The following is a 17,578-nucleotide window of genomic DNA, read 5'->3' on the forward strand; positions in this document are numbered from 1 at the left end:
TATTACAAGTGGATTTTCTGAAAATGAGCTCAGGCTGCACTGTTGTTCCTATGGTGGAATTAAGCAGGCAGCTTTTTCTGAGCTGCTCCGGAGTGAATGAGTTAAGTTATTTGTTGGCATATTTCATTGTTGTGTTTTGGTAGGGGGGCATTTCTTACAACTTCTCAGTATTTTCCTTTTTTTGTTATACAGTTTATTAATATGGGAGTTTCACTACATCAGTTTATTCTGGAATTTACCATTATACATAGAGTCGATGGGTACAGACTTTTCTTTGCAGCTCTTTTGTTGCCATTAAAAGTTGGAGTTGAACTTGGCAGCCTTCTCATTTGGGTCCATTTACAGGGGATTATTGGGAATTTTGCATAAGTCTTCTGCAAATTAAAGTAGGTTTGCCCTGGAGACGTCCATAAAGATGGTTTCATTTGCTGGTCAGATGGTACCATTAAACCTTCAAGAGAAGGTAACTGATTTGTGGTAAGATTTAGCCATTCCCTCTCAATTTTTCACTTTTGACAGACTGTCCAGATTTTTTCTAATATTTTTAGCCTGTTCCTCATAAAGTTTGTGGTTTTCTAATCAACCATTAAGGATTGAAATCACTAAATAATGACATAAATATGAGTTTCAGACTTTATATGCTTCAGAAAATGCATACTAATGCAAAATCTGTTGTAGTGTATGGAGCATGGTGATTACGTTTTGATATCTATAAAAAGACAAATAAGATATGCGCTTCTATAGCAAGAGACCCGATCTTAACAAATGTTAAGTACCTCCTGCTTCAGATTTTCCTAAATGTTTCTTAAATACTTATATCTCTCCCAGGTCGTATTATCAATTTTGTGAAAGAAATGAACAAGTGGTACACTGGTTAACAACACCTACTGCAATCAGACTGGAAAATGATGGTGTAACAGCAGATTGTTTTGCCATACCATCACAGAGTGGAGGACAAGGGCTCGTTTTTGTACTCAGAGGTTGGAGGGAGACAGCCATAGAAGGCCCTGAAATACTTAAAGTGATACACTGAAGTTAGGATACTTGGTGATTAATATAGCAACACTTAGCCAAGAACAATAATAAACAGTGGTGATTCACTTATTTGCAACTACCTGGTTACTACTAGTGTTAGTATAACTTTAGCTACATTCAGCTAGGAATCCATATTCATTTGTTCTTTCTCTGACCAGAAGCAAAACAGTAGCTTCTATTCAAAAATGGTTCCTGAAAAGCAGGTCTCAGGCTCATTTTGATCAGCTCACTCTCACCAAATGTTGTATGGGTCTGTAGGCTTGTTGTAGCCTTCTCCTGGTTGATGCGCTGGATGTCACATACAGCAGCTTAGTATAAGAGAGCCAAGCTGTACAATGGCCAAAAACCAAACCAGTTAGGGAAGTCCTAAACACAGTCACCAATCAGAGAAAGTCAGGAGTCAATGTCTTAATGCTCCTTCTCTCCCTAGGACCAAAACAGTAGCACTAATCCCAAACTGATTCCTCAGATCTGGTTTGTGGACTACCAATAACATTTAGCTTGTCTAGAGGCTTGCAATTTTAAAAAAGTAGGATGGAATAAAATGGATTAATACCCCATATCTTGCAATGTGCACTAAACAGTGGGAAAAGGGTTGGCACCTTTTCAAATGCCCAAAGTGGGACATTTTTGGTACAAAGGTCAGATTTTGCAGGGCAAAACATACTGATGGCCAGTATAAAGGACAGAACTTCATGTTTTTGCCTAAATAAAAGCTTATTCTTGTAGCATTTTAGTTGCTTATTCTGTTTCTTATAACATGTAGGTGTTTCAGATACAGTATAACTGTTTTATGCAACTATTACACAAAATGTAGTAAATAATTTTGTCCTAAAATCTCAGGACATTTACCATTTTTACAATTTTTTTCCAGGACACAACTGCTCAAAGAGGGACTGTCCCTCACAAAGTGGGACAGGCGGTAACCCTTAGTGGGAAGATATAAACAAGAAGGTAACTGGTGTTTTAAATGTCTAAGGGGAGCGCTTTCCATGTTTGGAATTCTAGTGCTCACTAGAACAAGCAGAGAAGCTGAGACTGGGAGGAGTTTCCAAATTCAGATATACAGAAGGGGCAGGCCACTCAAGAGCCACTCAGTTTAACAGCATAACAGACAAAGGGTGGATGGTTAGGGAAACTACCTTTTTCACCAGTAGATGTCACAGTTCAGTGGCAGCTCCTAAAGTTTAAACACTTTTCCTGCTCTGCTTACTTTAAATAATAAATGCTACTTTTCAGCTCCTCCCACAGATCATTTAGTCTTAATCTCTTTGCAGTCAGAACAGAGAAGGGAAATATTAAATAACTTGCCCTAAATAATTACTTCTGAGACTCGATGTTAAAACCAAGTTTAAAATAAAACAAACTGAAATCAAAAGAAAAATTAAATCACAGTATAAAAAGAATAGAAGTGATGTGAAATGAAAACTTTACATCTGGAATTCCAAACCAGTCTGGCAAAGGCAGTAGTCACAAGTCAGTATCAGCTCCAACAAATTCCAAGTAATGCCCATTTTTCACATATAGGTTCACGGTTGAGGTACAAAGTGTGAGACCATTGCCCAAGCATGTGGCATTTAGTTTGATTTGCACTGGTGTCATATATTGTGAAATGAACTTGTATAGATTGCAGAACAGTTTTGTGATCAGAATGTGTGTGTGTGTGTGTGTGTGTGTGTGTGTGTGTGTGTGTGTGTGTGTGTATGTGTGTGTGTGTGTGTGTGTGTGTGTGTGTGTGTGTGTGTGTGTGTGTGTGTGTATGAAATTGCAATCACAAGGTTCACAACAATATAACTGACACAGCAATTATTTTCAACAAATTACAAGAGGATTAGAAAGCACCGGGCGAAGTAGAGGTGCTGTATCCAAAACAGTGGTCTAACCACAAGGAAATGGATGTAATGATACGAGGCCAATAAACGCTCCAGTAGATACACCAAATGTATTTTATTAACACAAAAAACAGTGCGTCGACCTAGGTTTCGTCCGTCTCCACGGACTTCTTCAGAACACTGTAGCACACAAAACAAACTGCTTAAATAATCAAATGAATCAACCAGTCAATGAACATGATTGTGTAATGAGGTTAATGAGTACATAATTAAAATTAAAATTAAAATCAAAACCAAGATTTAAAGAGACATAGACAATGTTGTTTATCCTCGAAACAATAAATTAAAAACATTTAATATATGCATGACATTGTGTCCTAAAGTGTAGTGTGTCCTCTGATTATGGGTGAATCGATTAAATACATAAATATGAAATAAATATTCATGTGAATAAATGAATAAATAAATAAATAAAACCCCCTTGTGTAATGTAAACATATGTCAATGCATTTTGTGTAATAATTTAATAATTTGATAATTGACAAATGTCAAACTAATGCCCAATAAATCAATCTGTATATAACAATTAATATAAATACCAAAGGTAAAATATAAATAATATGTAATATGTAATGCTTACACTGTATTTTGAAATCAATTAAATGTATATAAATGGGAATTACGGTAGTAAATAGATTTATCTCAACTTGGTGCACTTAACCAATGTAATCAATAAATTCAATAAGTGTTCAATATATGGTAAAACATGTGTAATGTATCATGTGTATACGTATTTACATTTTAAAAAAGTTAAAATATGGCGGTAAATAAACATGTAAAATATATCTTGTAGATACTTATTTACATTTTAAAAGTTAAAATATTAAAAGTTTAAATGTATGGTGGTGAATGTACCATATTAGCTGCCTTTAATACTGTGTAACCATAAAATGGGCTTTATGCTAATATATTCATTCAAACCAGGGTACTGGTGGGCATTCAATAAAATTTGCGTTCTTAATTCTATTGTGTCAAGGTTATATTTGGTAATTTTACCTTGTTGGTCCATATTCAGATGAAATATTCCAAAAAACTTAAACTGGTGGTTGTTGAATTGATGTATATGTCTAGCTAAGGCGTTGGTTAACTTGTCATTTTTGATGTCTAATATATGTTCTTTAATCCTGTCCCTCAACTGCCTACTAGTTTTCCCAACATAAAAACTTTCACATTGTTGACATACTGCAATGTAAACAACGTTGCGTGTGAAACAATTAATATGTTGGTGTATCCTTACCATATGTCTGTTTACTGTCACCATTTTGTCAGTATTAATCACATATTTGCATACCGAACACCTTCCACATTTAAAGTTACCCATGGGTTTATTAGAATACTTCACCACCCCAACATTTAGACTTTCAAACAAGTCCTTAAATGATGTATCTTTCCTGAAAATGTATGTGATACTGCCTTTAAAAAGTTCCCCCATTGTGTTGTCCGTATTTATAAAATTCCAGTTTTTTTTAATAATGCTTCTAATGACCTCAAAAGTGTCATTAAAAGTAGTAATAAATAAAGGTATACTATTACACACAGATCGCCTATTACCAATATTTCGAGTTTGATTACCATTATCAGACAAACACACATTGTCATTTAATAAGGCTTTATAAAAAACATTCTCCCTTTTGTTTTTAACCTCATTGGCAATGCTATCACAAAATTCCATAGGGTAACCCCGATTCAAAAAGAGTGTAATAATATAGCAATAACCCATGCCTGGGTGTGGGTAATGCTAAATTTACCCACGGTTGGCGTGGTTTGGTCCCAAGGGCGAAGCCCGAGGGACCAAACAAAGCCAACCGTGGGTACATTTAGCATTACCCACACCCAGGAGTGGGTTATTGCTATTATACCATGACATTATTTAAGAAAAGAAACTGTTACTTTTCTTAAATAATGGCATAGTATAATGCCTGTTTACTGCCCTTCCGCAGATGTCTGGCATCCGGCAGTTCTGATGTACCGCGCCTGCGCAGTACATCAGAGTTGTGCAAGCAACGGAGAAAGCAAGATCTCCATTGCTTTTTGAGTCTCGCTATGTTAAATGAGTTTAACATAGCGAGACAGTTTTAAAATAAGCAACGGACATCTCCGTTGCTTATTTTAAAACTGTCTCGCTATGTTAAATTCATTTAAAATAGCGAGACACTAAAAAGCAAGGGAGATCTTGCTTTTTCCGTTGTTTTAAACATGCTCGCTATGTTAAATGGGTTTAACATAGCGAGACAGCTTTAAAATAAGCAACGGAGATCTCCGTTGCTTATTTTAAAGCTGTCTCGCTATGTTAAACCCTTTTAACATAGCGAGACAGTGTTTTAAAAAACCGAGTTATACTAATGGAAAAAAGTCCGGGCAACCGGACCTTTTTCCATTAGTATATCTCGATTTACAACGGGCACGCTGGCCAATCAGCGTGCACGTTTTGGGGGGGTCATGGTATAATAAACTGTAATTCATTTTGAAAATCCACCTCCTCACTGACCATTCTGGCTGCTCTAACCAACTGGCCTTTAACCACAGCCTTTTTCTGGTGGTAAGGGTGCCAGCTGTCATAATGTAAGTAAGAGTTTGAGAAGGTGGGTTTTCTGTATATATTGGATGTTAACTTATTTTTACTTATGTCAAAAGATAGTTTGATGTCCAAATATCTTATACTGTCCTGACTAACAGTGTATGTAAACTTCAAAAACCAAACACTACTATCTAAATACTCAATAAAGGCCTTTAGTTCTGCCTGTTCACCATTCCAAATAATAAATAAATCATCTAAAAAACGGCCATAAAATTTAACATGTGTAAAAAACTCTGAATTGAACACATAATTTAGCTCCCAATAGGTTAATACAATGTTTGCAAAACTGGGGGCACAGGCTGCCCCCATGGCTACCCCACTCTTTTGTTTAAAGTAGGCACCTTCAAAATATAAAAAATTAAAAAATTATTTTTTAACACAATCTCCATTAGCTTGGTTAATACATTAATTTTGTTTTGATCGTATAAATTCGTATAAAGTAGCTGCTCTTCTAACCATTCCAGCCCCTTATCGTGGGGGATAACCGTGAATAAATTGCAAACGTCCATAGTGATAAATGTATCCCCCAGGTTAAATGCAATAGAGTTGATTTTAGCTAAAAAATCCCATGAATCCTTAAGTATGTGTGCAAAGAATTCAATACCAGACTTTAAATTATAATCTAAGTACTGACTGATAAAGTGTGTTTTGCTGCGTTTGCCATCCACAATAGCTCTAAACTGTAGGTTATCCAAGCCTTTGTGTATTTTGGGGATGCCAAAAAATTATTTTATTTTGTCAGAGTAGTTAGGATACATGCAAAAATTAGTATGACAAAATTAGTTCAATGAAATCTAGTGGAATAGTCATTTCACTGAATGTCAAATGATTGAATCTACATAGTTGAAAGCATATTTCACTGAGACACCATTTAATGAAATTTGAAATAAATGAATCATAATACAGTCAAAAACACAGAAAGCTTATTTGAGTGTGGTATGTATTGGCTATTATTTGAGACAACAGTGTGCATTTATCATATGCTCTTAAGGCCAGTCACCCATTGCATATTATTAGCAGCCGTGCTATCAATCAAGATTCATGTCAACTTGCAATGATAATTTTAGTGAGTGCCATTTCTGTCAAGTGATAGCAGTATAAAACATTTTTAAGAATAAACACCTTATGTCTCTGCAATCCTCCCCCTTGTAAGGGGAACCCACCACACCCCTCATCTAATGGGGAAAAGACAAACTCATTTATTGATATATTCTCTCATAGTAATGGAGTGTGCACCAATAGCAGCTGGTTATAAAGGGTGATCAGACTGTGACCCCTGTCTCTCATGGTCATGGAGCGTGCACCAATAGCAGCTGGTTATAAAGGATGATCAGACTGTGACCCCTGTCTATATGTAAGTACTTGGTAGTGGGTGGGCTTTTAACCCTTTTATCACATATAAATTGGTTGTAGCAGTGCTGGCTATGATACCGGGTGGAATTATGACTCTTTTATAACATATATATTGGTGGCAGCAGTACTGACCATGAAATCATATCCTTAGTCTGTTACAGAAGACAGAGAACTCACCTGAATGGAAATGAATCTTGACGCATTTATTTAAAGTCAAACTGACCCAGGACTGACTAGAGACTAGTGTGCTGGAGGAAGCAGCAAGGAAGGGTTGGAGCTAGCTGGCCATACTGGCTCAACGATTCCTTGAGGAGGGAGACGTTCTGGTAAAGTTCATCACTGGCTACTGCCAGAGTCACGAGATACAGCATATAACAAGTGGATCTAGATATTTGTACCCACCAAGCTGTGCACAGGACAGTAGCAACATGCAACAGGTACAGTGGTATGTGTGTGTGTGTGTGTGTGTGTGTGTGTGTGTGTGTGTGTGTGTGTGTGTGTGTGCACACTCCATGGGCAGCACTGTGGGAGTCTGTAGGTATCAGGCTCTTTTGATGACCAACACAACAACCAGTGGTCAAAAGCCTTATCTGCCATTCTTGCCTGCCTGAATTATGAGGCACCCAGTGTCAACTCTATGTCTGTGACTGGGATGTAATAGACAAAGAATAGAAGACACAAGCAGCAGAAAATTCCTAGAAAATAAAAGCTAAAAGAAAAAAAAAAAAAGAAGAAGAAAACATTCTGACATTGCCTAACCTGTATGCATATTTTCATGGATGCTGTAGTAATTAATTTGAGAGTATTGTGATGCAATTCACAAAGAGACAATGGGGGATATATGTGTATCACCCAAATATGCAACAACATCTAGAAGACTTAGGATCTTTGCCTGGAAGTGTTTACATAGGTATTTTATACCCCAAGTAGACCCCAAAGAATTTTTCCTCAGGTGGATAGCAAATGTTGGAGGTGTGACGGGCAAGGAAGAGGTGGCTGGGAGCATATTTTTTGGGGATTGCAATGAGCTTTCTAACTTTAGGGATTCCATGCAAACCACTCTGTTGGAGACACTGGGCAAGTGGATTTGATTGACTAGTGAGATGATTTTGTGAGCTATGATACAGCATCCGAATTGCCTAGACATATTAAAGCCTTGCTGAGTCTAATTATGGTGGCTGCCAAAAAAAGCAGTTACTAGAAAATGGAAATCAAAGTCTAGACCAACGTTACTATAAGTAGTGAGTATAGTAAGAGAGATAAAACAACTGGAATTGGGAAGTTTAGAAAAGGGACAGAGCAAACTACATAGCAAAAGATGGGAACTGTGGGAACAATATATGCAGAGAAGGAACAAGGATTAGGAGACAGGTTTTGAATGAGCCATATAATGCTTAACTGACAATGACTGGATAGATTAGAAGTTATAATGTTTGCAACTACAGCTGTTTCAATGGTGTCTGTGATGTATAATGTTTGCAACTAAAGTGGAGTCAATGTTGCTTGTTTATCATTTATATAAATGTAAGATTGCCTGCTAATGTAAAAAAGATGTTTATTGGAAAAAAAATAAGATTGCCCCACATTGCAGTGCTTTTGGGGGAAAAGGGTCAAGTATCGGTAGCTGGGTGGTATCAGGAGTATTTTGCACACTTGAGTGTGACACACCAGTGATTGACATTCTAATGTGTAGTCCTTATTGTGTGATTCTGTGGTTTTGCATTTAAATATACATATTGTGGTTCCTTGGGAAAATTCTCAGTGATACAGCAATCTCATAGTTCATATACATTAGTAGTATGGGTATGGGGGGGCAATCCTGCATAGTGGGTGGTGGGAGGTGGGAGGAACAAATTAAAATGATTTACTGTTTATTTCATCTGTTTTGAATGTGATTCATTTTCAAATAATGTGATCATTTTTTATTGCACATATGAGTGCAAATCACATTAAAGAGTTGCATTTTAGTCATTGACCCATTAGAAACCTACATGAATCAGTAAGGCAGCCAAATACAATGTGAAATTACAGTACTGAAGCCATTTCATTCATAATTTCAGACTTAGAAACTTCCTGGGCATGTTTAAGACATGAGTACTTCAGGTCCTCTCTGGTGTTCCTCATTCCTATTGTTGACTCAGATCCAGTTCCTGACCTGATGCTATCGTACAAAAGGAATGTAAGAGCCTAATATATTGAAAGTAGCTCATTGATAAAGTTTGGGTAAGACATTCTTAGTCTTCAGACCTGCTACACTTTGTACAGAGGTTACATGTTAATGCATACCCAAACAGAGACTTATCTTATGACTTGGTCTGTTAATGCTGAAGGATCTGACAGGAAGCTCATGCTTGCAGAGCTGAAAAAAAGACTGGGTCACCCCTTTCAAAGAGAGTAGATCCACTATATCCCTCAGTTTTCTCAACTTACACACAGACCCATTGTAGACTTTAGTGGCTAAGGAGAAGCAAGTGTTTGGTTAGGAGGTGGCAGATAATAACATTGAACAGGTTTAGAAATGCAGGTTGTGCTTTCCAATGGCAATAGTATGCAAGGGATATATAGATTGTATTGTATTTTGTATTCTGAGGATGCTAGCAAAAAGTATCTATGTCATAGGTAACATGCTAGAGTAACATTCAATTAGAGGAAAGCTTTTGGTGCCATATAGTTTGGACCTTTCCCAGGTCCCTTAAGCTATTTTCAGAGATTCTTTGGCCAGATGGAGATATTTTTTTTTCACCTAGACCTTTAGTATTACTTAAATTTTACCATTCCAAATAAACATTTTGCAAATGCTTATTTTCATATGAACCAATAACAATTAATTGCTAAAGAGAATCAGAGGAACCTCTGCAAATTATTCAATTTATGAATGATCATATTCAAATGGAAATTTGTATTGTATAGCTGATGTTGAAGGGACAGAGGAAATTTTATGAGTGAATGGTCCAGATGCAAGATGATAGTTTAAAACTGGGTTAGTCAGACATTTACATTTTTTCAGTGTTACTGTACTGTTAGTGGCAACCATAAGTTTTATGAAGAAAATCCATAAAAACTGATTTTAGAAACATCATGATTCCTTCTGGTTTTGGCTTCCCTGTGTATCCCCAATGCATTAAATCTCATAGATTGCTTGTTTGCTCCTGTTAGAGGAAAGCAAGTGATTGCCAAACATCACCATGTGCTGTTTTAGTGAGATTTGTCCCTCCCCAATGTTCTGCAATGTTCTGCAATCTTGGAGATCATATTGATAAGGTTGGATTAGTGGGCTTGCCTGTCATATAGTCAGTGTTCCCTGTAAAATACTTTTGTATGTAATGGTCAGTTTTCATTCAGGATTTGCAGCTGAGAAAGTCTGTCACAAAGGATCAATTTTCTGTCTTCTATCTTATAAGCTAAATTATTTATTTTGCAGTAATGCATAACTTCTCTGCTGTTCCTCTACTTTATTATATCAAATTGACATAAAATCAAAATTTTAATTACTGAGATGAGAAGATTGCAATTTCAGAAGAACAATCATTTACCATTTTAAAATTGGTAAGAGGAAAAAGCAACTGTGCATGTCGGACACCATTCGGAGCTTGTGAATGGAGATCGCGGTGTACTGACAAAAACAGCTGCTCCATTTAAACACTGGATTTATTATAAAAAAATTACTTTTTTTATGTTTTTGCATGGGGAGCAAGCCCTTCTGCACCCCCTACACCCCTTGCAAATTACATACTAACTCCAAGATTGGACTGCAATGGAGAAAAGGGTAAACTTACCGATCCTCACTGTACCAGTCTGCACTCGGAAACATTGAAAAAGGTACATTTCTATGTGAAATGGAGCAGTTGTTTTTTTCAGTTCATTACAATCTCCATTCACAAGCTCTGAGTGGTGTCTGACATGCACAGCTGTTTTTTTCATTCTTACCAGTTTGGAAATGGTAAATGTTTGTTTTTCTGAAATTGCAATCTTTTCGTCTCGGTACTTTAAATTTTGGTTATCTGTTAATTTGATCTACTGAAGTAGACCCAGTTCTCTATAGGTGACCAATACCACTTGCCCAGATTCTAACTATCTGAACATAACTGTCTGTAATCACTTTTTATCAAGGCTCAGAAAGTTGTTCTTTCTGACATAAAAACAGCATTGTTTGGAGTGTTATGCCCTTCCTGAGTGTTGAAGGTCTGTGTAATCACTGTAAATATGATACATGTGTATGTGTATATATATATATATATATATATATATATATATATATATATATATATATATATACAATGTATATATGGGAGAACTTGGTCCCTGCAAAAATTCTCATTTCTATTATTTCTATTATTGTGCATGGGATGTATGAGAGTTGTGCTCTCGTCAGTTGTAACTGGGTGATTTCTCTACAAAGGACTTTGCATCAGTCATTGAGGGGGGAAGCATTTCTCATCCAAATCACTACTTTTAAGTATACCAGAAACAGTATAATGAATTTTAGGTCCACTTACGTATCTTTTCTTCCATATCCATGAGGGACAACAGCTGCTGAAACTGTTACAATCGCAGCAGGTACTCCATAACCCACAGGATATATGTATCGCTTTTGGATAGAATGTCTTTGAAAGGCTCTAAGTGCCTTAAGGTTTTGTACCATAAGCTGGAGCTGAAGTGCACCAATGCACATCCAACAGAAACAGGCTAAGAAGAAGTAGTGAAGGAAAGCTGCAATAATTCTGCACAATATCTGAAAAAGAAGAGCATCGTAATTATTAATCCAAATGACCCTTCAGCAGTAATTGCAGTTCAATTATATTTTTCACACAAAAAATATTATATTCCCAAATGATCATTCAACAGTGACAGTTTGTGAAACAAAAAAACAATAACATCCATAAAACAGGTAGAATCAGTAAAATGTAAATAAAAATACCAGGTAGTAACCCTCAGTTTGCTGTGCTCGTACATGATGCCTGGCAGTATTGTAAAGAGGGATGAGGCTATGAGCTATTAACATTCTACAGATTGTAGTTCTGTTTTACAGCTTGTCCATTGCCAGGTCTTCAAAATGAGCCTCTCTGAACAAATCATTTAAAAGAAAACCCAACCGATAAAAGTGAAAAAAAAAAATCAGCCCTGCCTGGTCTTCTGTGCACTTTTAATGCACGGAAATCACTCTGCTACTTATTACAGTTTCTTATACACCAAAGTGGTCATCACAGAGATTAGAGACCATTATACAACCCCCCCCCCCATTAATATTCAAAAACATACACGCTGATTGATCAGAGTGCACACTGTAAATCAGAGTTATAGTAATGGAAAAAGGTCCGTTCACCCGGACTTTTTCCATTACTATAACTCTTTTTTCACACTGTTTCGCTATGTTAAACGAGTTTAAAATAGTGAGACAGCTTTATAAAAAGCAACAGAGATTCTCTGTTGCTTTTTTAAAGCTGTCTCACTATGTTAAATTCCTTTAATGTAGTGAGACAGTTTGTAAAAAGCAAAGGAGATCTTGCTTTCTCCATTGCTTTTTTCAAAACTGTCTCGCTATGTTAAATGGGTTTAACATACTGAGACAGCTTTAAAAAAAGCAACGGAGATTCTCCGTTGCTTTTTTTAAAGATGTCTCGCTATGTTAAACCCATTTAACATAGCAAAAACAGTTTGTAAAAAGCAACGGAGATCTTGCTTTCTCCATTGCTTTTGCCCACAGTTCTGATGTACTGCGTAGGCATACGCATGCGCAATACATCAGAACTGCCGCAAAATACCAGACAGCTGTGGAAGGGCAGCAAGGAGGCATTATACAATGCCATTATTTAAGAAAAGTAATTATTTTTTTTCTTAAATAATGTCATTGTATAATAGCAATAACCAATGCCTGGGTGTGGGTAATGCTGGATTTACCCATGGTTGGCTTTGTTTGGCCACTCGGGCTTCGCCCTCGTGACTAAACCACGCCAACCGTGGGTAAATCCAGCATTACCCACACCCAGGCATGGGTTATTGCTATATTATGACTACCGTACTGATGTGATTTTGTTTTTCGGTCCTTTTGTCCTCTTGTCAGATGGAAGTTTGTGCCTTTATAGACATCCAAAATAAGTTTTTCTTCTCCATTTATTTTCATTGATAGTATTGCATGCCAATGGCTCCTTAGATACTCTATGAAAATAATTCTAGGTCATCATTCTAACTGAATTATATTAATTTATGCTTACTCTAAGATGGTAAAACTCCTTCATAGTCCATTTATCTTTTCTTCAGTAAAAAAAAAATAGTGAGAAAGCAACTGTTGGAATTCAAATTGAGGCAGTGAAATATACTTCCCAAAACTGTAATGAAAGTAACCGTGCACAGTGCAGCAGCACAAAGCTTAAAACGTTGTGATATATAGTGCACACAAGTGAGCACATAAGTAGATGCAAACAAAGAAGCTCATCTACATGAATGTAGCCAAGGTGGTGGCTCTATTCAGAGTTATATATAATGGCAGTGTTTTGTGACCATGGGCATCTATATTGTGTGCCAATATTGTTAGAGTTCCTGCAGCAGCCATAATCAGAGCAGCAGCCTGTATAGCATGAGAGCATGTATTAGCAACTGCCAGCAGTGCGTTTTCTGATGACGCAGCACATTAAGACCAGCTGTATTAACTAAAAAGCAACAGACAGCACATACTATAACATGACATAACTGCCCAGCAAACTGTAGATAATTTAGAATGTATAGGGATACCATAAAGGATCCTTTGTTAACCACATGCAGAAACAAGGGGGATGTGTGCTATCATTTCTTGAGGATACCAACGCATGTGTGACTCTTAACCATTCCAAATAAATAATCTACATGAGACACATTACGTACATCACGATACTCTCCTCATAAGTACTTCATCTGTACTTTGATATAAAACTTCACCATGGGGTCTATATGACAGTATCAAATGGACTAAATAGCGAATGCTATTTAGTCAATCCGATACTGTCGAAATGGCAAAATAGTGAAGTCATGGAACATCGTATTTTTTCCCAGGGAAAAAAATTGGTGGGCCGTCTTCAGGACTTTGCCATTTCCTCCACTATGGTTTGATCTCGGAGTTGGTATATTTAAGTAAGGGGGTGTGGGGGGCAAAGCCCCCTACTTAAATTTATGGTTAAGTTTTTTTTTTTTTTAACGGAGCAACAATTTTTTTCCCTGGGAAAAAATTTTCTGTTCCGTTTGTTCGATATTTTGTTGTTTAGATATTATTGGTAAGATGAAATAGCGTTCGCTATTTTCATCCTATGATAATATAATATAGACGCATAAATAATCTACATGAGACACATTAGGTACATCACGATACTCCTCTCATAAGTACTTAATCTGTACTTTGATATAAAACTTTACCATGTATATGAATGTATCTAGTTTCTAGGTACAGCAGAAGAGACAGTCTACACTACAGAGTGCAGCTTTGAGATGTCCTCGTTCTAGAGTCCAACAGCTGCCACAGTCAATGACAAGGGATGCTACACCTTATAACATCACCTGAAACTGATAGTGAGTGTGTGCTGTGCAAAGGCTTTTACCTTACTCCTTCCAAAAGAGCCTTAAAGGTTTGTACTCTTAACTCTCAGTTATTGCATCCAGAGCATTCTCTCATTTCTTAACAAAATTACATTATAGCCTCACATTTCAAACAAATGCTCTTATCTCTCTGTAGACATCAGGGAATATAAATGGCAAACTGTTCAAAATAAACAAACAAAATTTTACAGTAGTAGTGTTCTTTAGATTATAGGCCTTAAATTGGATTTTGAAAGTCACAAGTGACACAGTAAATATTAACATTCTAATATTTTGTATTAACTTACAGTATCTCAAAAAACACTCAACCTGCACACATACTGTTACTAGCATTTTTATTCTTCCATTTGTGAACTTTCATATGAGGTTATGCAGAAAAAGTCTTTCACCTTGTTTTTAAGGAATTTAGAAAAATACGTACATTATGACACTTGACAGAAGTCAAATGTCAATGCAGTTGTGTTGTCCATCATGTAAGCTTTAAGATGAAATCTTTCAATATATTTTATGTAACGTGGTTTTGAAAATAAATGCCAAGAGCCATCTGTAGGTTGTAAATGCAGAATCACCTGGAAGAATCACTAGACTGTAATGAGTTCATACGGGGCACCATGTGATTGGATCTCCCACTGTTCACAAACTACACAGCCAGAGGAGGCACATTCAGTACCACTTGCAGTATTTTTTCAAGAAGGTGGCATTAAAAGTGGTATGTGCCGCCAATGACCTCAGCAGAACAATTATTTCATATCTACACTCCAGTCCACTATGGAGCTGCTATATATATTCTAATACATGCTAGGCAGCACATTTACAAGTACCATAGAAAAATGTATATAATTTGACATTATCTGTGTAACACACTGGTAGTTGACTGACTGATTCCAAGAGCTGCACAAAAATCAGGGTCAGTATGAGAGATTTGTCAGCATCTAACACTTTTGTGTTGCTGACCTATAATGGGCATGTTCTCTTCAGAAGCAATGTTTATGTCTGAGCCTGCTGTTGGAGCAGCAAAAGGGGAGTCCATGTGGGGCTCTCAGCCACTAAAGGTTCACTAGGCACTGAGGAAGCTTTGTGCTCAACATGTATATTCCCAGGGCCTTTTGTTCCTGGGGATGTGGGTGATCCCATCTCTCAGAGCATCACAGAGCGTGTCACTGTGTCATTAGACTGAGATGCATGCATACTGGCATCACTGTCAACTGCAACTGTTGTGCTGACATCAACCTTGTGTTACATATCCCTTTACTGGTGGTTGCTGCTGTAACCTGTGAATGTATGGCAAATACACAGAGCAAGCCCATGCTCTGCATATTTGCCATGCATTCATAGGTTTCGGCAGTAAAGGGATATGCAACACAGGGCTGATGTCAGCACAACAGTGACACTGTCTGTGATGTTCTAGGGGAGGGGAAGTTGGCGATGCCTTCTGAAACTGCATTTCAGGTGGAGTGTGATGACTATGCCTTAATGGCATCCAGGTGGCATCACATTTGCTGTTTTGGCAACAACCATAGTGTTTGGTGGGTGCTGAAGTATATCAGTGCCTAGATGTCTGTCCTGTTCACCTGCAGCATCTTACAGAGTGAAGAACATTTCATTTGAGAGGCAGGGACTGGTCAGTGGCCCCCAACAGGAGAACTAACAAACAATATCAGCCACCAAGGACCATAATACTGAGATATGTTGCTATCTGGGTTGTCTTAGTAATCCACCATGCCAACATCCCACTCTTTCCTGACAACTTTCTACTGTTTCACTCCCAATACCATGTTCATTGTCCAGTCCTCCCCCTCACCATTTGTCTGACCTCTGTATGTCGGTGCCCATTCCTTATCCATCCTCACCTTTTGTATGAAAACAACCAGAGTTTGCATATTATGTTTATCTGTCTCCACCATCTACCTTTCCTGGTCCTCTTTCCTTTTCCAGCTTGTCTATTCACACCTATTCCACACACCCTTTTCTCTTTATATGGTAAAGAGAACTCTGTCTGACAGTTGGCTAAGAGGGTTAGGAGCTGTTAACAAGCAATTTCCTGTGCTGCAGATGTGCAGTGTTTGGTTCCCTCAGTTTCCATTGACTAACTGTGTCACTCTGAGCAAGTCACTTAACCAGACACTGCCCTTGGGCTGAGTGTGAAAAAGGTCCATGGGGATAAGTGTGCACCCTGGAATACAAATAAAGTCTAACTCTCCATAAAAAAAAAAACTCCCTTCCCCCATCCTGCATTTCCTTATGAGTTCTCCTTTTGTGTGCATGTGTGTGTGTGTGTGTGTGTGTGTGTGTGTGTGTGTGTGTGTGTGTGTGTGTGTCCCACTCTACTCCCTTTATTTTCCTTTCCTTTCATTCTTTCCTGTGAAACACATTGCCTCCATATTCATTGGATAAACAAAGTGGTCACATATGCATGGCCATGAGCATTGCTGTAAGGAGTGCATGCCTTGCTGTTCTATGCTGCACTACAGGTTGCTATATGCAGGCAGTATTTAGTGATCACAGTGCTATGGCATTTGCCATCAGCTGTGCTAACAGCACTTTATACTTTCTTTTCATTACATCGCACATACATTATGAGTCATGAGCATTGTGCTATCAAAGCTCAGGTACTGCCATGATACTGCTTCATTTTAATTCGTGTATCTTCCTGATTAGCATGCCAGTGGCATGCGTCTGTGGCTACATTTAGGATCTGTCCTTTGCAGCAACACACAACAGGGCTCTTTGGTGCTAGTGCAACATAGGTGTGCTGTGCTTATTTATGAATCAAACCAGGGTGTTGCTGAGTGTTCAAAGCTTTAGTCTTTAAGAATATCAGAGCCCCTTCTCCCACACTCTTGTTAGGTATAAAAGTTGGCAGCTCTGCATTTTCATTGATGATGAAGTTGTCATGACAAAGGGCATGTAAGATAAAAGATAGCTACTCTCACTTTTGATATGGTCCTTAATTTTGTAATTAGTTGGATAAAATCAACCCTTCACTTACGAAATCAAAATTGATAATGTTTTCCATTTTCTTTATATAGTGTTGCAGCATAACTCATCACTGTTTTACATATAAGTAATTCTTCAGGAAGTAACTTGTGTGTGTGTGTGTGTGTGTGTGTGTGTGTGTGTGTGTGTGTGTGTGTGTGTGTGTGTGTGTGTGTGTGTG

General features: G+C 37.5%; 1 protein-coding gene across 1 annotated transcript in view; it reads right to left on the reverse strand.

Annotated features, from left to right (window-relative positions):
- The window catches only part of LOC122810770 (putative adhesion G protein-coupled receptor E4P), a 215,100-nt gene extending 203,512 nt beyond the window's left edge, over positions 1 to 11,588 (reverse strand). Inside the window, exon 1 of the mRNA XM_044082331.1 lies at positions 11,355 to 11,588. Coding sequence (XP_043938266.1) covers positions 11,355 to 11,530 — 176 coding nt within the window. The 5' untranslated portion in view covers positions 11,531 to 11,588. The remainder of the gene's footprint in view (positions 1 to 11,354) is intronic.
- Between the last annotated feature and the right edge of the window lie 5,990 nt (positions 11,589 to 17,578).

The sequence above is a fragment of the Protopterus annectens genome, chromosome 9.part0 (assembly GCF_019279795.1).
Source record: "Protopterus annectens isolate FY-2018-M chromosome 9.part0, PAN1.0, whole genome shotgun sequence".
In the NCBI taxonomy this organism is placed as follows: domain Eukaryota; kingdom Metazoa; phylum Chordata; order Ceratodontiformes; family Protopteridae; genus Protopterus; species Protopterus annectens.